This window comes from Cloeon dipterum, chromosome 4 (assembly GCF_949628265.1).
Source record: "Cloeon dipterum chromosome 4, ieCloDipt1.1, whole genome shotgun sequence".
NCBI classification, from domain to species: Eukaryota; Metazoa; Arthropoda; class Insecta; order Ephemeroptera; family Baetidae; genus Cloeon; species Cloeon dipterum.
Genome location: NC_088789.1, coordinates 21032239 through 21054336, shown reverse-complemented (window position 1 = coordinate 21054336; position 22098 = coordinate 21032239). Strand labels below are relative to the sequence as shown.

At 39.2% G+C, this 22098-nt stretch overlaps 4 protein-coding genes across 6 annotated transcripts in view; 2 read left to right on the top strand and 2 right to left on the bottom strand.

Annotated features, from left to right (window-relative positions):
• LOC135942096 (protein amalgam) overlaps nt 1–9967 on the top strand; it is a 200174-nt gene extending 190207 nt beyond the window's left edge. Inside the window, exons 8-12 of one of the 2 annotated variants that reach the window (XM_065488038.1) lie at nt 2340–2467; nt 6030–6315; nt 6831–6869; nt 7210–7374; nt 8041–9967. In XM_065488038.1, coding sequence (XP_065344110.1) covers nt 2340–2467; nt 6030–6315; nt 6831–6869; nt 7210–7364 — 608 coding nt within the window. In that variant the 3' untranslated portion in view covers nt 7365–7374; nt 8041–9967. The remainder of the gene's footprint in view (nt 1–2339; nt 2468–6029; nt 6316–6830; nt 6870–7209; nt 7375–8040) is intronic. The other variant, XM_065488039.1, reaches the window with a different exon arrangement.
• Nucleotides 9968–10644: 677 nt separating this feature from the next.
• AIF (Apoptosis inducing factor) lies at nt 10645–14226 on the bottom strand. The gene is made up of 13 exons (XM_065489561.1): nt 14066–14226; nt 13775–13911; nt 13606–13685; nt 13411–13546; nt 13224–13354; nt 12989–13164; nt 12753–12938; nt 12500–12702; nt 12305–12445; nt 12083–12194; nt 11736–11920; nt 11102–11257; nt 10645–11036 (listed from the first exon to the last, which is right to left on the bottom strand). Exons 1-13 carry the CDS (start codon nt 14157–14159, stop codon nt 10965–10967), a joined length of 1809 nt encoding a protein of 602 aa, XP_065345633.1. The 5' UTR covers nt 14160–14226; the 3' UTR covers nt 10645–10964.
• A 528-nt stretch (nt 14227–14754) lies between these two features.
• LOC135944199 (gamma-tubulin complex component 2-like) lies at nt 14755–18819 on the bottom strand. 2 transcript variants are annotated; one of them, XM_065490999.1, is made up of 16 exons: nt 18557–18819; nt 18327–18491; nt 18114–18267; nt 17855–18062; nt 17663–17806; nt 17451–17605; nt 17265–17393; nt 17032–17208; nt 16810–16984; nt 16606–16756; nt 16305–16549; nt 16077–16254; nt 15391–15709; nt 15237–15299; nt 14986–15143; nt 14755–14929 (listed from the first exon to the last, which is right to left on the bottom strand). In XM_065490999.1, the coding sequence occupies exons 1-16, from the start codon at nt 18607–18609 to the stop codon at nt 14854–14856; spliced, it is 2550 nt and encodes an 849-aa protein (XP_065347071.1). In that variant the 5' UTR covers nt 18610–18819; the 3' UTR covers nt 14755–14853. The 2 variants fall into 2 exon arrangements, with proteins under 2 accessions (XP_065347071.1, XP_065347072.1); XM_065491000.1 differs by lacking the exon at nt 15237–15299 and having other exon boundaries at nt 14757–14929; nt 18557–18742.
• On the top strand, nt 18398–22071 carry Atg4a (Autophagy-related 4a). The gene is made up of 11 exons (XM_065491005.1): nt 18398–18503; nt 18957–19109; nt 20400–20519; nt 20620–20784; nt 20840–21020; nt 21073–21152; nt 21208–21311; nt 21366–21444; nt 21506–21651; nt 21708–21879; nt 21935–22071. Exons 3-11 carry the CDS (start codon nt 20402–20404, stop codon nt 21976–21978), a joined length of 1089 nt encoding a protein of 362 aa, XP_065347077.1. The 5' UTR covers nt 18398–18503; nt 18957–19109; nt 20400–20401; the 3' UTR covers nt 21979–22071.
• Nucleotides 22072–22098: the final 27 nt, after the last annotated feature.

Sequence of the window (22098 nt, the reverse complement as noted above, 5' to 3'; positions counted from 1 at the left end):
AGCCTCCTTTGAACTGGAAGTAATTAATCGTCTCTAACTTCTGCAGACAAACCAACAAAGCTTTGTTTCTTTTTTCTTCTTCTTCCCAGCAAACTTTTCATCCAGGCAGGCTGCTTTTTGTCCATTTCAATTGCAGATAACGTGGCTTTCTGAGTTATATTTACTCGCGGGCGCCCTTCACACAGCCTCTCAAAAGCTTCCTTTCTCGAATTTTTCGCAACAAATGCCTCTAATTGAAAACGAACACTTCCATCTCCGTAGTGACGCAAATATTTACATTTCCGCCCACCAACTTTCCAATTAAAACTGTCTTCTATCGCAAAAACAAACACTCTGATGAGAACTCGCCTCGACTGCACCTCACACTCTCTCTTTCCGCTCGATGAAAAAACTGGGTTAACGCCAGACACTTTTCTATATGAGAGATGAGAATCTCGGGTCGTTCATCTAAAAATAAAACTCTTTTTCAAGCTATGACCAGTGGGTTTTGTAATTTTATATTAATACGCCCACCTTTTTGAGAAAAAAAAACTGTTTCCGATCAATTCTGTTTCATCCTTTAGCATGAACAAGTTACTGAATTTAAGTTAACAATCATTCAATTTTTCAGAAAATAGCAATACAAAATAAATACCAAACCAAGCGTTGAGTGAGACGTGGTTCTCGAAAATAAAAATTCAAAAAGGTTCTCTGTCCCGCAGAAGGTTCGATGTTACAATAACTCCAATTTTATCAGCAAAGGAATAAAGACTAGATCGGCAGCAGCATAATTTTGAAGATGGGAAATGGAAAATCAAACTTTCCTATTTCATTTTAGAAATTTAATTGTCCTATTTAAAAACATAACAAGGTTATCAAAATTCTTAAAAATTAATATTTCATTCGGTTTTTGCTCAAAACTATTCACTAAAATGTATTTTTCCTTCACAAAAAATATTTTTGCGGCCGTATGCAGCCATTATATTGGGACGAGAATCTCGTCCTGCGCATTGTTCATTCAGAGGGACACGCCAATTTTTCCTCTCTCCCTTCATGCAAACGCTCAGACGTGACCTCTCCACATCGGTCCATGTTTTATTTATCCACTCGCTGCCGCCGCTGCTCTTCTTATTATTCCCAGCCGACTTAAACAGATCTTTTTTGCGGCCGCCATCTCGAACGCTGATCGAACCAACTCGTGGCACCGCTCCCACCGGCTTTGAACTAGTTTTGACCTTTCGCAGTCCAATCATAATTGATTCTGCCGACGGCAGTTTGTGTGCACAAAGCGGGTTTCGCTCGCTTGTTTGTGCTTGCAATAGTTTCTGAAGACTCTGATGTGTAAATACACTGGAACAACAGTGTCAGAGAACAGAACAGGGGTCAAGGGAGGTGTTGCCTCTGATTTCACAAAATTGGAGTGCCTGCAACAGCAACAACTGCTCGAGGCTACTTCTAGCAAATTGGGGCTTGTGTAAAATTTATATGGTATGATATCCTTAAATATTAAGATGAATATTATAATTTATATATATATACTTGTTTCTTCTTGCTTTTCAATACGTAAATAAATTTTAGGGAATAAATATGGAAAGTTAGAAAAGGCAAAAATGCTAGAAAATAAATAAAAAATGACCAATATTGCATGGTTAATCTCTCGCCGCACTGAATTTTGTATTGAATTATAATTTTGCAAACGGTGCCTAGCAAAGTGCGGCCGAATTTTCATAATTTTCAAATTAATAACATGGAAATTGTGTAATAAGGAAATTCGAAATAAATCAGACAGTGCCTCACAAAACGGTTCACATTATACCTTCCCGTTTTGAGGAAAACACAATTTTCTCGAATTTTCCCCTCATTGTCAGATATCGTTTTAATTAATTTTCCCAGTTTGACGTACAACCGCAATGCGCAACACAAGCTGCTCACGTGTTTGTTTGCCGCGTCAGTGCACCAAAGCAAGAAGCTGCTGCTTCTTCGACTCGCTAATTAAAGTGCCGGTGCAATTATTCATTCAAACAGGCAAATTTTCATTTCAATGCTCGCTCTCTCGGAGCAGCAGGCCGTGTGTGCCATTTGTCGGTGCCTCGTGCGCGCGCCAACAGCACTTCTCTCTTCAGTCAGCGTCTTAAAAGCCTTGCTAATGATAATTCATTCATTAGAGAGCCGTCCTGTTAGCGCCGGCGTCTCGTCTTGCAGCAGCTGATTAAAATTTCACGCACGGCCCGCCATATTTCCTCTCGCTGCTTGCTTTTTTATCTGCGTGCACGCGCTTAATTTATCTCAAACAGCAGCCAGCCCCACCACACGCCTGCCAAGTGAGGCGAAAAATAAATTTTAATTTTTTATATTCCCAGGTCGACCAACGCAGGCCCAATTTTTCAGCAACCCGCGCGGACGCTTCAGAGATACCTACAACATCACCTTCTCCGTGGAAAGCTACACGCCCGTCGAGGAATACAAGCTCTACTTCAGGAAACTGCCGGTAAGAGTGATTGCTTGCTAAATATTCTGATTAGGAGTATTCTTTACCGTTTGAAGCTGCTAACAGATGGCGTCACTGTATTTTTACAATTTATAAGTTACTTTTATTTGATTTTAGACTCAATACAGCACGCTTTGAAATCGGGAAATTATTTGTTTTTCGCCACTAATGTCACCATTCACTAGCGTTTGATAAAAGATGACAATTTGCGAAAGAATTACTTCCTGATATTCATGATCCGTGGGATTCACGCCTGAGTAAATTTTTGAAACGACTTTTCCAGTCAATTGTGGATGGGTAAATATTCTCTGGAAAAAAACATTGCAATTTGTATCAGCTTTTCAATTTTTCCAAGATTTTATTTTGCTCTGGCACTAACAGTCGCTGAATGAAAAAGTTAACAATGTAATTTTGTTAAAAAAAATCAAATCAGAGAAAAAATCAAGATAAAAACCTTCAAGATTTTTAACTTAAAACTAACAACCGTTTCTTCTAATTTCTAATTGTGCTGGATGGTAGTAAAAAATCAAATTTTACGGATTTGTAGGAGCGCACAGTGCATTCAGGTCGGGAAAATATTCCTATTTATTTACTGAAAACAACAATCAGTGCGATTAATTGCAGTACATAGAAGAGACAGAAAATATTATGTCTCAAAAATTGTAAAAAAAATGTTAAATTTTTCTTTTCTACCGCGACTTTGGTTTTCAGCACTTCTTCAAATTAATCCAGGCAATAAAACTTAGCACTTTTGGTGACTGTGCACTCTGTTGTTTCTTGCCACGAGATTCGTTTGATATTTGGAAAAAGAAGCCGCGCACATTTATATATCGCCATTTTTGCTTTTAGCAAGTAATTTATCTTTCGTATAAACGGCGGAGATGTGGGAGATAAAATATAAGCCACGCGCAAACACACAGCCCGCTCTAAAAGCCCACAAAAAAGAAAGCATTCCACCATTTCCTTTCCCAGACTCTAGATGAGATTCTGAGACAGGCCGAAAGCAATTTTTCTCGAAATTAAAGAGGATCATCCACTCGCTAGTTTGCCTCGGCAGCTTCACCTGAAATTTCATAACGCACTGCGCTATTTTCAGCCGACTTATTTTTCCCTCAACCGGCTACCGTAATTAGAAAGAGATCTGCTACCGTTTGTTTGAGGCGGCTCGAGCGTGCTTTCTCAAGCGTCTTGCTGCCAACAAAGCTGCGCAAAAAGACGTGTCCTTATAATCCTCGCAACCAGAGGGCTGTGTAAAACAGTCAGATGCATACATTTATTAATCATGTGTTCCGAAAATAGTAATTATTAAAAACATATAAACAAGTTGCTTCTTCTGCAAAAAGTAACTTTCACGTTAAATTTATTTTTAAAACACATAGCAGCATTTTAATATCGTTTGAAAACTTTAAAACAGTTTACTGACAAAAATGGCTGTTTCTTGACGGTTTTGAAAGCCGATTCAGACAAGTTTAGACTTCTTTCCAATTATTTGTGTAATTTTTTTAAATTAATTCATTTTTTAAAAGTGGCTAAACCATCGAATTCAGATGGATTCACTAGAGAATTTTGATTTTTCCCAAAACTCAACGGGATAAAAAAAAATATTCTTGTAATAATTTTGACTTAACATAATGTATTGTCTTACTCGATTTAACTATCCGTTTCCAATTGCGATTACAAAACCATCCAAATTAAAAAATACGAGATTTGTTAACAACAAGGATATTTTGATTTGAAGCGAGGCGTAAATATCTCATTGAAAACCAAGGCCAGCTAAAATGGTCTCATTCCGGAGTAAAATTTACCTTTTTTTAAAAAATTTTAGAGCAAGCATGTTTTTAAAAAGCAATTTCTTTTTTTAATTTAAATTTATATTCAGCACTGACAGTATAGAAACTATTTTGCTTACATTTAAGATGTTTCTCAGGCTTCACAAGCGAGTTTTTGCTCGAAAGAAAGTTTAAGATAAAGTTAATTTTTGCTTAAAAAGTCTTCAAATATTGTGATTCGTGCTCATTTGCCGTATAGAAGAAAATCAGACCTGCAGAAAAAGTCGATCATCATTAAATTCCGAAAAATATTTGTGTCATTTGTATATTTTTATTTCAATTTTAACTGTTTATAAATTGCCATTTAAAAAAGGAAAAGTTTAAAGCAGCTACTCTTTCACTTCCCTGCTCACAGTTCTCTTTGGTACTGTGCACATTCCACAAAGAAGACTTCTTGGGCAGTGCTCTCGGTGCATATACAGCAAACAATAACAAACGCTTGCTGCATCCGACCATTAATTTTTACGCTGTGACCTAGATGCAGCTACAAAGCAGCCTCTACTCGCACACGACCTCGCGGCGTGCAATTTTTTATTTCTACTTTTTTCGTCAGTGGAAGCGGCGGCGGCGGTGGCGGTGCAAAGCAGAGCGTGTGAGAGCGCACGCTGCGGCGCGTGACGCAAACGAGTGCTTTTGTGCGACACGGGATTTTTCGCAACTGGAATTTTTAAATTCGCCGGCTTCCTGCCGGTGCTGATTGCAGTAAGCTTTCTTTGACACGCTTGTCACTCGAGCCCGCCGCTGCACAAATGGACTTGTCTGGAACAATGCAGCCAGCTAACAAGCGGAAGGAAAAGAAAGACTGTTTTGCTCGCGTTCATTCTCAATTCTTAGAGAACTTTAGTATACCGCTAATGAGGCTCTGTGGCAAACTAGTGATGCACACACGCCCTAGCATAAGAGAACTCGAGAAATTCAGCCGCGTTTGATAAGAATATTAAATGCGAACTGCTTCTCAAGTTATCTGAGCTCTTTCCGCGAGGCATCAAAGTGCACTCCTTTCGAGCAATCGCGCACTTAGCTCAAAACGCTGAGCGAAAATAATTTTACTGCAGCTGCACTTTTTAATTAATCACCTCTTCGCAGCACCGGCTTGCGCTCTATTAAAAATGGCTAATTAAGACTTGATTAATTTGTTTTTGCGCTCGCTCCATCCACGTTACGTGCCGTTTTAATGGCTATGCAATCCGCTTGACTTAAGTGTTGCGCTGGAAGCATAACTTGGAAATCGGCAGGCAGCCCATTGGAGCGACAGTAATTAAATTACTATTTTAAAGCGACATTTTACAAGATTAGAAATGCTTTAAATTATTTTTAAATACTATTTTTGGGGATGTAATTAAAGCTCCAGCCCTCAAGGTGTCTCTAGGAGCGACGGGGGCTTAACCTTAGCCGAAAATTACGAAAATATCGCTCTATGTGTTGGTTTCCGTGTTCTTCTCCATCAGAAACTTGTATCTGAGTTCATTTTTAGTTTATCTTGTGTTTTCTACAGAGGAAACATATTTTTTTAAACTTAGTTATTGGCTTCAGGCAGCTTTTGCAGACCCTCAGATTGGACTGCGGGATAGTCATTTTTCTTTGAAGAATTTAACCCTTGATAAAAAATCTAGGGCCAAAATTCGCCCAAAATTGGCTGCCTTATTTAGCTGCCTTGTTTTAAATCACTTAATTTAATGTATTAGAAAATTATAAAACTGTGTTAAGTTAAAAACATTTTTTACTCTTTTTAGGACAATGACAGCTTGATCTTCAGTAACCACCTGGGCCACGGCACCAACGAGAGGACCAACCACCACGGCATCCCGATCATCGGCGGCTACAGGGGCGCGATGGGGGTGAACGAGTGGCGCGACGTGATCATCAACGTGGACAGGAAGGAGCGGCTGAGCCAACGCGTGTACTATTTGATCCACGGGCTGGAGGCAGGCACCGAGTACGAGGCCAAGGTGCAGGCGCGCAACCGCTTCGGCTGGGGCGTTGTGTCGCGAGGCTTCCGCTTCGACACGCGCGGATCAGGTACAAATACACGCCTTTCTGTCATTTTTCCAATAATTTCCTCGTCTGGTCGCTCGAGGCGGAAAATCGAGATCAAAGTTACAAATCTGATCAGCGGAAATATGCGCTTTTGTTCTCTGCTGCTTTGTGAGTCTTTTCGACTCATTCCTCTGCCGTTTCAAAGGAATTTCAATAAAGCAGATCCGCCACTAAATTTGTGCGTTTTCCGCCGGAGTTCCTTCATTTTGTCTTTTTAATCTTCCAGCGACGTGTTTGTCTCCCTCTTTTTTAATTATCTTTCGTCCAAACTTTGAATCCGTGCTGTACAAATCTCGTTTGTGCTTTTTATTCTTTCAATCGGCATGTGCTTTTGATTTTGGCTGCTTTTCATCGTCATTAAATGTCTCTGTCTGTTTCGTGTGCATGACATTGCAGAATAATTTTGATCTAATACGAAAATAATGTCCCCGCTACTCCAAAATAATGCCTTGAACATTTTATCTCACACTTGTTTCATTTGACTTTTGTTGCTGCAGAGAGCTCCCTGTACGAACCTGGTGCTGAAGAGTTCGGAGGTTAGTAAACTCGCTCCTTGTCTTTATTGAACACTTGATTCTATTTAATTAAGTAACTTCAGCTCTTGTAACAGAATGACGTGTGCAACTTTTAGTTTTATATGATTTCATTCCCCCATAGACCGGACTGATAAATTTGTGTTTGGCTTCTGCTCTTTTGTTTCCTTTTGTATGTTATGTGTGTGTTTCAAACCCCGATAATTATTTGCCTAAGTCGAAATTCGGTGCCGAGAGGAAAATTGGCTTGCAAGGGGGTAGATCCGAAAAAAAAACATTTTCTATTATTTTATTCACCGTGTTGGTATTGTGATTTGAAAATCATGCTTGCTCTTTGTTACAGAGCCTGAAATGCGAGACCTGGGAATGACCGCTGCTGCTGGAGGTGGCAGCTCAATTCGAGTCAGCGCAGGCCAAAGTGGCCTGCTCCTAGCCTTCACCCTTTTCATGTTTCTGACAGTAGTTGGGGCGGCCAGTTGCGGCTGCGTCGCGTCATAGACACATCAAAGTGAGTGACGCAAATCCAATATACACGCAATAATTACTAATTTTCGATCAGTAGAGGGATTTTAATTAACCTTTTTGCCAAATAAAACGTTCGCAAATCGTGATTGGTAAAATTAAAAAGCTGAATCATGCTAATTTTCTCTAAATTTTCATTTTTTTAATAATTATTCATTTGGACAGAAAATGATTTAAATTATTTTTACGCGAACCAGAGGAGTATACACATTGGCTTTAACGCGGAATTGACTAAAAAATATTATAGTATTTAGTTTTTAGCGAAATTATTGAACTCAAGCGAAAAATTCGTGGGTAATTTGCTAATAGCTCATTAATAGGTCCGAAATAATGTTTTCAAACTTTTTGAGCTGACTGCCATGTCATGTAGACCCATAAATTATGTTTTATGTGAAGTGAATTTGAGCAAAAACTGTATTTTAGGTAAAATCCCAAATCCCTATAAATTGCTAGATCAAATCGACAATTTTCCTCCTATGTACGTGGTTCACTTCATGAAATTCTGTATAAATTCAAAAACTAAAACGCCAAATCGAAATAGTTTCCTTGTTAGTCAATTTCGTGCAGATTTAGAGCCATTTTGTAAATAACTTTCATGCACATGCGTTTATTTAATTCCCTATATTAAAATTTTTTATCCATGATATTCCAGGTTAGGTTGTGGCCAAGTCCCTCCTGTGGTGCGAATGAGTGAAACTGAGCCAAACTGAACTGACAGGACGAATGGATGCTGCGCGCGAACGGAATCATCCTAGTTCATAAGAAACACACTCTACACTCTGTCTCACAGCTAAAATGGATCCATTTACACACTCAAAAAAGTGTTTCAGCCGCCTCGTCATACTAAAAAATGCACTCTCACTAGACTGTGGAATGCTTTGCAGATTCGTTTCTCCTCTATAGCGGCCGCATAACTGATTTTGAGTTGTCTTTTTGCGGAGGTCAATTGGCTTTGTCCATGAATAATATGTATTTGTCTCGTGACACACACGTACTGACTAAACCACTTGGATGTGTACAGCATTAATTGTTACCTTGAGAAAAGAAAAGTGCAGCGCGTGTGTATAATTAATAACAATTTAGCGAAATACCGTGTGCAGTCAGCAAATTATATAGTTGAATCTCATCCTGTTGTACTCACGCTGTTTCAGTTGTCGATGGGTCCAAAATAAATAGCAAAATTTCGCGTCATTTAAAAGAGATTAGAGCACACAAACACACATTACTACATGCGAATGATGTCAATGTTGTATAAATTAAAATAGCTGAAGAAGAAAGTGCTGATCGTGAAGTTGAAAGGGACAGAGACGGGACTCGAGTGCGTGAATGAGAAGATTTCAACTGAATGGACCTCTTGGGAATATAATTATGTCAAATGCACCGACGGATTTCTACTCGTTCTCAAAAGTGCAGCTATAATATTTTTACCCGATGAAGAAGAAGAGAATCAAAGGACGCTGGATTTTTCAAGTGCGCCGCGTAGGTTACACACAAAAATACAAATAACATATATTATCGTCGTGTAGATATAGGTAATGCAAAAATCTCACACACTGGTTTTTGTTCCTTCTCACTAAACTCCAGGATTGAGAAGCTTTTCTATCCATCACCCAGTATCCCAGCCCTGATTTCCAGGGTTGCAGTCGCGCATGCAGCACGGAAATGACTAAAATTAAAATAGCGTTCTGTACAAGCTTCGAGTTTGCCCTTATTCCGAGCGAGCGAGCACGTTTTCCTGTTTCAGTCATTTTCGTAAATAGGAATTAAGCCACGCTTCCTCGGAAAACGACGATTTCGTTGATTTGTATTTATTAATTAATTACTCTCATGATGTGCCGTTCGAATTGAACCTGCGAAACCCAACCATAAAAATTGAAGACAGGCCTATTGTGATAAATACAAAAAATTGTCCCGATTCACTCGCACAGCTGCCGCGGAAATTTTTCTGATGATTGTATTTAGAACTTGCAGGATGTTACCATATTTATGTCTCCCTGTCATAGAGGCAGCAAACCTCTCACATAAAAGATAATAAAAAATTTGTGTCCATTAGTAGATGTTGCTGTGTATAACGAATCTCATTACTTGATTCTATTGCGTAAAGAATGCGGTTTTGACAATTATAATTTAGAGCAGATATTTCCCCTTGTTCAGAAGATGATTTCGAAGCACAATGCCTATTTTTGTAAAAATGCTTGATGATAAGATGTTTCTTGGACAAAGAAAAGCTCGAGATCCATAATTTCAAGGACTGTTTTAGTTTTACAAATTGATTCTCGGAGAGTGGAAATTTATGCAGCCCGACAAGTTGGCATGAGTTGAGCGCTACCAAGTGTTTCGTTGATTTGATTTCCATTTTCCCACGAACATTTAATATTTTGGTGTGCATGTATGTTGCACTTAATATGGATAATACAAAATTACAATATTTGTATACTTCAGTGTCTGATGGCGAAATCGATTTGATTAATACCATGAAATATTCTTAAGACAAAAAAAATGTATGAGAAATCAATTTCCATGATCCATAAAAGAATTATATTACAATGTGAATAAACTGTTTATACTGTAAACCTTAACTGGATTCTTCGTTTTTTTCAACAAACACTAAACCAATAAGTACATAAAGGTAGGGTTGAAGAGGAAATTTAAGTTTCAATGCTTCTCAGTAAAATCAATTTGAAAAGAGTGGGGATCGAAGGATTATAACCCTCTGGAAAACCGATTTTTCTTAAAAAGGACGCAAAGGTTAATAATAGTTCAGAATAAAAATTGAGGTTGCGGAAGTGAAGTTTCAAGATGATATTTCAACTCAATCAAGAGCCACACATCAAGTTTTCATCATCAGGGGCTTTGACTAAACCAAAAAATGAAAGAACATCTACTTTCTAGATTTAAAACTCCAATCAGATGAGCAGCCGAATTAAAAAAAAAATAAAACAATCTTTGCCCGTGAACATCATGAGTCACAAAGCCGAAAACCCCAGAAAAAAAATAATTTTAATTTTTCTATGAGCGCGAAAAAATTTCTCCATCTTTAAGCAATTAGTTAAACAAAATCAGCATTACTTTGTTTAACAAATACCTTCCAATCAACCATCAAATCGACCTGAAAGTGCTAAATGATTTTTTTAATTTGTTGGTTGTTCAACATACAATTTTTAAGATTAAGGAGAGCCTCCAACTAAAAAACCATTTAGCAACGCTGGATTTTGCAAACCCTAGTGAGAACCAATTTCAGTAAAACAAATGAAAATATTTTGTTAACCAACTTTTATTCTAGTTAACCAATGATAAATGAACTAATGAAGGTCGGTTGTTTTAAATGCTTTAAAAACTCACAGAACCAGCACGTAAGAGGCGAACTTTGTCACACAGAGATCTCAATTACATTAGGACTTAATGAAAACAAAAAATCATATCATTTACAACATTTAAAACGACCCAAGAAGCTTACTTAGACATCAAATTGCGATTAAATTGATTCCTGTTAACTGTGTTTATCGTCTATGTACACCCAGAAACAAAGTCTGCTTTTCCACTGCTGGTAGTGCGCCTACATGTCGATTCATAAGTTTACTCGCCGTGAATGTTGAACAGTTTTGCAACCTCGTTCAAATCTTCAAACTTCTTGCCCTCTTTGATGACCTGGACAAAGCAGAGAGAAAGATTAAATTTGGCATAATTATAGTTCTAAGTGAAAGATCGAGTACCTGTCTTGCAACGCTCATCCTATTGAAGACGTTCCAGAGGATGATGCCGACCACAATGTCATCCCTCAAGTAGAAAATAACACCCTTGCCGTAGTCTTCACCCTCCTTGGGTCCGTGCGCCTGCTCTTGAGTTGCTGGCTTCACGGGGGCAGCATTCTATGCGATTAAAAAGAGTTATTATTTTTTCTTTGGTTAACAAAATTAAATAGATGGCTATGTCAGATGGATAATGTGGAAATATTGAAGGATTTTTGGAATTTTAGATTTAAATAAATCATGTCTGGGGTTTCAATCAAAGATCTCAGTGCGGGGAGGCGAAAATATGGCACATTGGGCTTAAGCTCCTCTGCGGCCACTGGTGTTATTGGCACCCTGTGAGCACATAGCCCATGGTATGTTCTGAGCAAAGGTTCAAACAAAATTAAATTAATTAACTTTCTCAAAAAGGATTCAATTATAGGACATAAATCTTATTCTATTTCTTTTAGTCTCTAAAATATTAATGAAAATGCAACATGCAGAAAAACAAGAATTCAAGTTACCTCAGCTTCCTAAAGCAGCACACAAAGCAAAGAACACAGAGATTAGCGAGTTATTTTCACACGGTCTGTTTACTTTAGATTTCCTAACTCACCAGTTCCGCCTGCGCCCTGTCGCCCTCCCCTGAAGCCTCAACGGCGGCTTTCGGAGTGTCTGCCTCTGTGGCTTTCGCAAACACACCAACTGTTGGCAAGGTGGCGTCAACAATTCCAATCGCTTCGTAGCCTACGTCTGGGCCGAGGTCTGACCAGAACATGCTTTGATGCCAGTACGGTTTTCCTGGAGCAAAAATTCAAATAGTAGACACTTGAAATCCAAAATATAAGAATAGATACAGCCTTAAAAGAATAAATGAAGTTATTTAATTATTGAGTTTAAAATATAATAAATTAAAATAATGTTCATGAAATTTTGATTTATGAGCAAAATTAGAGGACGTACCTGCACCAGTCATATTTTCACCAGCAAGTCTGCCAGAAACAACAGCGTGGTCGTGATGTTCGACCCTGCGCCTGCCAAGCTTTATGTCAAAGAAGCAAGCGCAATCACCAGCCTAAAATGATACAGATGAGCCGGTGAACTAGCGCTTCGTAAGAAAATGAGCGATTGCGATTGTGGATCAAGAATTTTAGCCTTTCTAAGTGATAGAACATAACTACTAACCACCCAAAGGTTGGAGCGAGCTTCAAGCTCTGCATTAACCAAAAATCCACCCAATTCTTCGTGAACCTCCAATCCAGAGGTGTTGGCCAGCTGCGTGTTGGGTTCCAAACCAACAGCAACCACCGCGTGGTCGGTCTTGATCTGCGAGAAGATTAAATTGTTAATGCGATCAATAATAAATGGTGGCAAACGTACTGTCTCGCCATTGTTCAGCTTGAGAACAAGCTTCCCACTCTCCTGACTGACTCCAGTCACAAATGCTTCAGGCAAGACCTCAACTCCTTCATGCCTCACTTTGTTTGTGGTCCACTGGCTAAGATATTCAGGGAGCACCTTGCCCATGTTACCCTTTTCAGGATAGACTTGGATAATTTTTGGGTGGTTGCCCATCGTTTTGCCTGAATTTAGATTGTCAAATTCTCTCTAATTTTTCTGTTAAAAAAGCTACTTTTTTTCGCCAGGGCGCAGACCAGCTCGCTGCCCAAAAATCCTCCACCGACGACAACGATGCTTTGAGCCCCGCTCGCAACTTCATCCAGCTCCTTGAAGTCATCAATGCCTCTAAAAAGCGTGACCCTGTTTTTGACCTCGCTGCTTGCCTTCTCAAACACGCTCAAACTCTTTGGCTTTCCTCCTATTTAGCATTAGTGAGTTTTCCTCAAAGCTCTTGAATTGTAGCCTTACCTGTTGCGATCAAACATTTTTCGTATTGGATCTCCTTGCCTCCAGCCAAAATCGCCTTCTTCTCTGCCAAATCCAGGCGCTCCACTTTCCAACCAGAGGCGACAGCAACGCCTCCGTTTTCCCTGGATTCCAGCTCTTCCACCTTGCAGTAGAACTGCTCAGGTTCAAAAAACAGACTAAAGAGGATTTTAGCAATATTGTCTTTTTTGAAAAAAAAAAGTTCAAAATAAATTACCTTCTCTCCTTGCCGTTCCACTGCTTGAACTTCAAGTTTTTCGTCGCTTCTTTGTCATCATTGAACCACAGTTCTTTCGAAAGTGGGGGCCTCATGTAGGGCAAGTGTCCTTCTTGTGTTACAACCAGTACCTTAAATTGATTTACGAGTCCAAATTTTCCACTTATAAATATTGCATTGAGTGTACTTTGGCCTTTGGATCTCTGGACTTGATAGCTCGGAATGCCGCAAATGAGGCTGTGCCTCCACCAATCAGCAAGTAAGGTACTTGACTTGGAATATTAGCTGCATCAGCAGGAACTTTCACCACAGGAGGTCTGGTTCTCACTGAAATTTAAGTTTTAAAATAAATAAAACATAATATTTAGGGATTCCTGCAAACTTGCCTCTTGGCTGGGCAGTTTTCCTGACTTTTTTCGGTGTGTCGGGCCCAGAGGGTTCAAATATGCCAGATTTGTAAACCTGAATAATGAAGGTTTTATAAAATAAAACATTCCTCATTAAATGGGTATGAACTGATATGAGAATTTATAATTTTGCCAATATTTTACCAGTGCAGCGGTTGCAGCTGTAACGGCAACGCCAGCAATAATTTTAGCTGTGCTGCTGCCCTCACTTGAGCCCGATTTGTCCTGTTTTCCTCCGCCAGAACTCGAGGATGCGTAAAGGCGCACAGCAGGAAGGTAGCCTGCAATAATATAACACCAGAGTCAAGAGCAAGGTCAGGGTCGGTTTGTGTGAATCCACAAATTACTGCACGAACAGTGTGGTGCCGGCTCTGTTTACTTGCCATTTCCGACAATCAACATAGCTAAATTCGGGACACCTGACTAAATACTAACCTCTGTCATATTTTCTAAGGTTGAAAATCCTTATGCACTCTTTGGTGCGGGCCAGGGCTCGCCCAAATTGAAAAATCTGACCCCCTACAACCATCACGTCTCTATCATCATACACTCAGCTGGCAGCACGTCTTCGTCGAAAAGGGGCGTCAACCGTCTCCTTAAGAATTAAATTTGAAGCAAAGCGCGCGCTGATTTTTCCCTTTAATTTGCATAATGATGTTTGATGGGCATAGAATGTTTATTAATTCCCCGGGCCTTTTTTGGGTTCGGGGAGAAGATAAATTAACAGTGTTCAAAAAATTATTTTCGTTATTATGAAAAATGGCTTAAATAAATTTTAAACAGATAAAAACAAGCGGATTAAAATTTGTATAATTTAAAATTAACGCTGATACAGCTGAACTAGTGTGAAATTTTGTATTGGAATTAAAATGCTGTTATGAGACCTGCTTGAGGCTGAAACAGCCGCTGAGCGTTTTAGTTTAGTTTTTCAGTATTATGATCTTCTTGCATTCATGACCAGATTATCCTATCGTTAATTTTAAATTTACTATAATGTTATGATAATAGAATTACAAATTATGATACAAATAACCTGTGTTGCATTCCATTCATGCGGGAAATATTTCAATCAGCGAACTCTATTGAAAGATCGTCTTATTACGTGATTTAACAATTAATTATTTTTATTTTACAATTTTGAGTTATTTTTTGTTTGGCACTAAACGTTTCTGTTTCAGAGTTAATATTTATATAAATTTACATCATGGAATTTATGATATGTATCATCCAGTAGTGGACAATTCTGAGACATTCCGCAAGCCCTTTCTCTGAGTACTGTAGAAAGAGTTGAAATCCATCCTGCAATGACAAAAAAGAGATAAAATATAAAATTAAATTGAATTAAATTTATTTACCGAAGCAACAGTCTAGCGTGAGCTGTGTCTCTTTCCAGTGATCCAACAAGATCAAGGAATTGGAATAAGAGCGAGTGAAACTTTTTGCTGTGCTTTTCGACCTCTCCGGAGAAACTGGTCCAGCTTTCCTCGGACTCTTCACCTCGCAGTTCAGTACACTGCAAAATTGAAAACTAAACAACCCGTTCTAAACTGTAAGAAGCATGCACTAAGAAAAACACTGAGAAGCCTGAAATATGTGTAACAAGTACCTCGCTTGCATCAAAAGATTCAGTGAGTTCTAACTCTGCCTCCACAAAGTAATTCCGAACGTGCTGATAGCAGCATGTGAAGAAAAGTCAGTGAAATAGGGTTAGCGGTGAAGTGTCAAAGCCAAGCAGCCACACAAGTGAAAACGCCACATACCAGGATGAACTTGCAGAAGTCCATGATGCAGTCGAGAAGCTCTCTGAGCGGCTGCAGCAGTTCCAGCACCATCAGCATGCACTCGCGCTGGCACTGGTCGATGAAGTCCGTGTGGTAAGTGAGGACATCATCGACGCTGCTCACTTTCTTCATCTTCTCCATGAAAATGTGCCAGTTTGGCTCGATGACCTCGCTGGTCATGTAGTACTCCAGGTCCCGCACGAAATTCAACATCCTCTGACGCAGTGAAAAGGCAGGCCGGTACAGCGGCGATTCCCTTGGCGAGAACCGTCGAGCGACTTTGTTTGAGTTCCAAACCCTAAAAATTCATTTAAGCAACTTAATTAGAAGATGGACTATTTTGACAAATAGATTTTATTAATTTATTTGAATATATGGATAGTTAATTTTAACCAAATTACAAAACATTGCATAATTGATATTAAAATAGGTTATCACGTGCAAGCCGTTTTCATGTCTAGATTCCAGATAATTATGGAATAATAAATATTAATAACATTTTACTTGAAAAAGATTTTTTCCCATTTCATCAGTATTTTTCCAGGAATTCGACTAAATATTTATCACTACTAAATTAAATTTGCTTTTTTTCTGGAAAACACCAACCATGTTAAAACCAGACAAACATAGACTTTGCAAACCCTAAAAAACAACCATCAACTCACTGGCAGAGGGACCGTTCAACGTATTTGATGAAAAACAGGTGTCGGAAAATCATTTGGTATCTGGAATGGTCGTGACTGTTGATCACTAGAGAGAGAGGCCACTTGACATCAGCGGAAAATGCGAAGCTTTCGTAGCCGGTGAGTTCCTTGTCCTCCAGTTCATCAGATTGGAATGAGTCTGGTAAATTGCATTAGGCATTGTGAAAAGAGCTAGTGATTTAAAATTACTGTCAGTGTTTGAGACGTAAACAATTTTGCGGATTTGGTCGGGTAGGGAGCAAGTGATCAGCGTCGTGTGCAAATCTTCCAGGTACAAGGTATCCACGTTGGAGGTGCGAAGGACCAAGCCGAACAAAAAGTCGAGCCTCGTCGGCTCCAGATCCATGACAGGCTTCCTCAGCGTCTCGTCGCACAAGTCCATACAGCGCGACACGAAATCGCCTTGCTCCAACAGGAAGAACTTTTTCATCCACCTGAGATACGATTCTATTTAGTTACATTCTGAAAGGTTTTACAGGAAAACGTTTACTTGAGCCTTCCAATGAGATCATAGTCATGCAACAAAAGTTCTAATAGCATCTTGCTGGAGAACTGGTACGCCTCTTCAATCACCTCTTCACATTTGCCGCCATGCAGTGTGTATTCCGTTCGCGACTTTTGTGGCGAGTAAATTCTTTTACCTATTGAATTTGGAATAGCATTGTTTGCATTTGATTTTAGAGACAAAACTTACCACACTGCTGCATGACGTTGAGGTATTTTCCTGTCCTCAATATTTTCTCGGCGAAATCTGCTATGAACAACGGAACCCTGTCTTTGCGGATGGTGTACCGCTTTTCCCAGTAGCCGTCGCAATTTTCAGTGCTCAATTCACCTTCAGTTTCAACCTGGTTGTCTTCGACCATAAACTAAATGGCAAAATTAATTTAAAATCCGACACACCCTTATGTCTTACCTCATCGAAAGGGTCGTTGATCACCCCCTTGAGCAACCATTCGTCCAGACTTTCCAAATATCGCTTGCTGGCCTTTTGAGTGAGGTTGAAGCAGATGTCACGAGCGCTTTTGTCGCCAGCCATGCTCAGGGTAATTTGGTGGAGTAGCGTCAAGACCCTCCCTCCCCTGGCATCGTTCTGCAATGAATTTGTTTTATCAAATGGAAAATTGGATCTCAGCACAGAAATCTCACATTATTCACAGTTTGGGACGTGTGGGCCAGTATTCTGAAGAGTTGAGTCATCGACTCGCAGTTGAAGACTAACTTTTGTATCCCAAAATTGCCAGAGTGGAGCTGAGATTCGTTCTGAGCGACGAAAGCCTGCAAATTTAATCTCTAGTTGGGTTCATTCCAAAGAAAAAATGGTCAGTTTCGCACCAGATAATCAATGATGTATTCATCCATTGCCGCCGCCAAAGAATTATTAACTCTTCCAAAGTGAAACTCAGTTTTCTGCTCGACGAAACGCACCACTGTTGAATAAAGGCTGGCAAGTTCCAGCACTTTGATGGCTAGCTCTTTCAGAGACTTATCTGCAAACCAAATAACAAAATCAAATATCTACCGTAAAACGTTTCAAAATCAAATACCCATTCCAACAGCAAATCTAAATTCCCTCCTGGCGTAGGGATCCTCCAGCGGAACAGCGACGATGTGCTGACCATCAACACCAGAGAGACAGTTGATCAAGTCAGCCACGATGGCTTGCTCCTGTGATGGCACTGGCACCTTGACTGCGTTTGCTGCATTAGCTTTGTGAGCAGTGGTAACTTTTCTCATACCTAGAGTTAGCGGCGATCCACCTTTGTCGGAGTCGCAGGAAAAGTCATTGGTCATGTAAGGATGTGTCTGAAACCACTCTGGAAACGAAGGCAGCTCCACGATGGTTCCATTTGTCCTTTTAAGCACGCCATGGCTTTCATTTGAGAATTGGTTTTCGTGCGAGGGGCGCTCAAACTCCTTGGTGATAGCTTTCAGCTTATTTTTCACCTGATTAGGAGATGTGTTAAATTAACAGATTAATTTTTAGATAAACCAAACCTGGGAAAGCCCTTCTGTAGAAACACTTATAACTTGCTGCCCATTGCCATTGGCAACTACCTCCTCTTGTTGGCACAATTTCAGCATTTTCTTAACTCTCTTGTCATCCGAAATACAGGACAGCAATTCGACGTATGAACCCAGTATGTCAGAACTGCAAGCACATTTTAGAATTACGTAGGTAACATTTTTGTTTAAATTTTCCCGTCTCACCTTTTGGATTTGACCTCAAGATACTTTTGAGAGAATGCTTTGGGGTCTGCGCTCTGCTCTTTCAGTTTATTCAAGTGGTCTTGCTTCGCCGAGCTTGTCGAAAGTATCTTCTTACCGAGCACATAGGATTTGTTTAATGCGTCCTCACATATTTGATCTGATATCCTGTTGACAATAGTAAGTTTAGAAAAACTTAGACAATGCAGTGAACTCAAAACAAATAATAATACCCTAAAGACTGTGCTAGTTCAGAGGTGAGTTGAAGATTTCTAAATTCTGCCATTTCTTCTTGCTGAATAGATTTAAATTGCGAGGAAATATGCAGTCAGGTAATTTTGCTTTTTCTAGAGAGGTTGGAAATTATTGACGAATTTTCGTTACTCGACAGCCGCGCAATACCCGCTAAAGGCTAAAAACTCTCTGTAATTTAAATTATTTAAGGCGGCAAAACAGTCAGATGGTGGGGTTTTGGATACACCTCCGTTTTGTTTTGTAAGGTGTAGCCAAACCTATTTTAACGATGCAGTCAAACAATTCTGCCAACAAAACCTAGAAAAACTGCATTAGAATGTTGTACCACTTCATGTTGGCAGCAGTGGTGTTTAATATACGAATCAAGTTCCATTCCAGCAGCATTTCGCAATCATTTGGTTCTGCGCTGCAGCTGCGTGCAATCATATGTTGCATGTAAATAAAAACAAAAGGAAACACTCATGAAATTTCCTCAAGCTGAGGGTCGGTGCCTGTAATTCCGGAAAGCAACCAGTATATCATTGAGCGCAGGTAAGTTTGATCTGTCAACAATAAAATTTGGTTAATTTGGTGTGACAGCTGAGGAAGTTTAGTGCGTCACACTTGATATTAAACAAACAAACCAGAGCAGCGCCACTTGACGACAATAACATCTTTCACCATTTCCTAAAAATCATGAAAATATCTCGAATATCTAAACATAGACCAGTGTTTGATTGTCTAATGCCATGACAATATAGATTTATGATGTTTCGTATCTTCACAAAATTCAGCGACGAGTACCTTATCGGGCAATGGAAAACAACTGTTTATCCATTCTGTTTGCTCTACGAAGCCTGCAAAATTGGTAAAAGCTCAGAATTTCTTTTGGGTCCACAGTCTATGATTACATTATGTAGTCACCAGTAACAATAAATATTTTTTTATTTTTGCTTGGCATATAACATCTATTAATTTGTCAATATAAAGAACTGAAATATCATTATTGTGGTAGTCAGTATCTGAAATTTAAGGCTCTGAAGATCGCCAAAACACATACACGTAAATACATTTTTAAAGCGCTGGAAATGTATTTTTTTCTTAATTATCATCTGCATTCTTCTTACTTAAGTTTACAATCGTGTTTCACAAACATTCTATTATTAATTTTCAATGTAAATATATACAGTAAAATATTACGTACATCCTGAAGTGCTCGTGTTGAATTTGTAAACTGATTTTAAAATTAAGAAACATTTTCCTAGTTACAAAATCCTAACGAGATTTAATTACATTACGGAAGACTCACACTATTCGCTAGAATAGGGCAATAACATTATAAGTGAGCGGAAAGCCTGAGTTCCCATATATTCCTAACTAGATTGAAACCAGGGTTCCGAAAAACCCGGGTTTTTTACATTTTGCCCGACCCACCTGGGTTTTATTGGGGGGTAATATGGGTTTTTTTGGGGTTTTTTGGGTTTTTCTGGGTTTTTTAAAATTTGCTATTCACTGCTTTTTTTCAAGAGACGAAGAAATTTAATCCTCATGGCCCGGGACTTGCCAATTTTTCAATGTGCAAAAATGCAGCACTACCTTTTCAGCGTTAAAAAAACAGCCAAAAAACAATTTTTTTTTATTTTCCAGCATTTTTTTTATTTTTGATACTAAAAATATTGGAGCCTTGGGTAAAATAGTGGGTTTTATTGGGTTTTTTAGCCTGGTTAAACCCAATAAAACCCGGGTGGGTTTTATCCGGGTGGGGAAAATTCGGAACCCTGATTGAAACGATTTTTTACTAATTGTGATTCAAAATGGGAAACGTCGTATATAAATGTCTAGGCATGGACATGCTTTTTGATGCTTACCTGACCCACGAGTCTCTGCAATGCGAACCGGATGACATTCCTTGCACCTCGGATCCTGTCTGGATACTGGGAAAGAAATACGATGCAAACAAAGGTAATATTTTAAAAAAAAATAATTTTCTAAACCTTGTTAATCAATTTCCAAGGACAGTTTGAATACTAATTGAATGATTTTTGGTTTTTATGAATTGCAGAACTGGCAGCTATACGGAAGGATATCACTTCGAGATTATGGTTCACCTACAGAAAAGGATTTGTTCCCATTGGTGATTCTGGAATCACAACTGACAGAGGATGGGGCTGCATGCTCAGATGCGGCCAGATGGTGATTGGACAGGCCCTACTCTTCATGCATCTAGGTTTGTATTTAAATAAATTAAGTCTTTTCCTAACTTAAACCTGAAAATTTCTTAGGCAGGGACTGGAGGTGGGATCACGAACAAAGAAACCAAAAATACATTTCAATTTTGAGCATGTTTGAGGACAACAAATCAGCGAACTACTCGATACACCAAATCGCCCTTATGGGAGCCTCCTCGGAAAACAAAGAGGTGGGTCAGTGGTTTGGACCTAACACCGTAGCTCAAGTCATCAAGTAAGGAGTTAAATTTTCAGCCAGTTCAAAGTTTAATACAAATTTCCTGCAGGAAACTCTCTCCTTACGACCAGTGGAGCTCTCTTGAAGTTCACGTCGCGCTGGACAATACTTTAGTGATAGGAGATTTAAGTACGGCCAATTTTCTGTGATCAAGGACAGTTGTTTTAATTTGTGCTATTTGTAGAGCGACTGTGTTTAAAGCAAAACAAGTGGAGCCCGCTGCTGCTCTTCCTGCCATTACGCCTAGGTTTAAGTGAAATCAATCCGATCTATGCAGAGAGCATCAAAGTAAGATGCTGCTGTCAGTGCTTAACAATTTATCTGACTCGATGATGATTTCAGAAGTGCTTTTCATTCCCTCAATCGCTGGGCGTGATAGGTGGGAAGCCAAACCACGCCATGTATTTCATTGGCTGCGTCGGTATGCACTTAATTGCATTAGTAATTTCAGTTTTCAGAGAGACACTTAATTTATTTTCCAGGGAACGACCTGATCTGCCTGGATCCGCACAAGACGCAACAAGCTGTGAGGGTAACCAAGGAGTGCAGCAAAGAGGATGACATGTCCTTCCATTGCCAGTTTGCTACGCGGTCTCCAATTTTGGACCTTGACCCTTCAATGGCGATTGTGAGAACGATTTTTTCCCTTTAAAATGGGTGTTCTAATGAAAATTGTGTATGCAGTGCTTCTTCTGCGCAACAGAGAGTGATTTGGACAAGCTGTGTCAGCTCTTGCACGATAATTTGGTGGTAAATGAAAAACAACCACTTTTTGTGATTTGCTCTGAGAGGCCTCATGATCTTTCATTGAGTACAATGAAAGCCATGGAAGATTCAAATAACTTCTTCAATCAAGGTAACAGATTAATTAATCTAAAACCTCAGGCTGAAAAATTTCTAATTAATTTCAGTTGATGAAGGAGATTCTGACGATGAGTTTGAAATGCTGGGATGAAGTTTTGGTTCGGCGTTGTCGTGGGTATAATATAATCACAATGTTTCCAATGAAAAATTTCAATAAATTATTTTTACTCTATATATTACCAGAGTCAATTTGTGTCCATGAAATGAAACC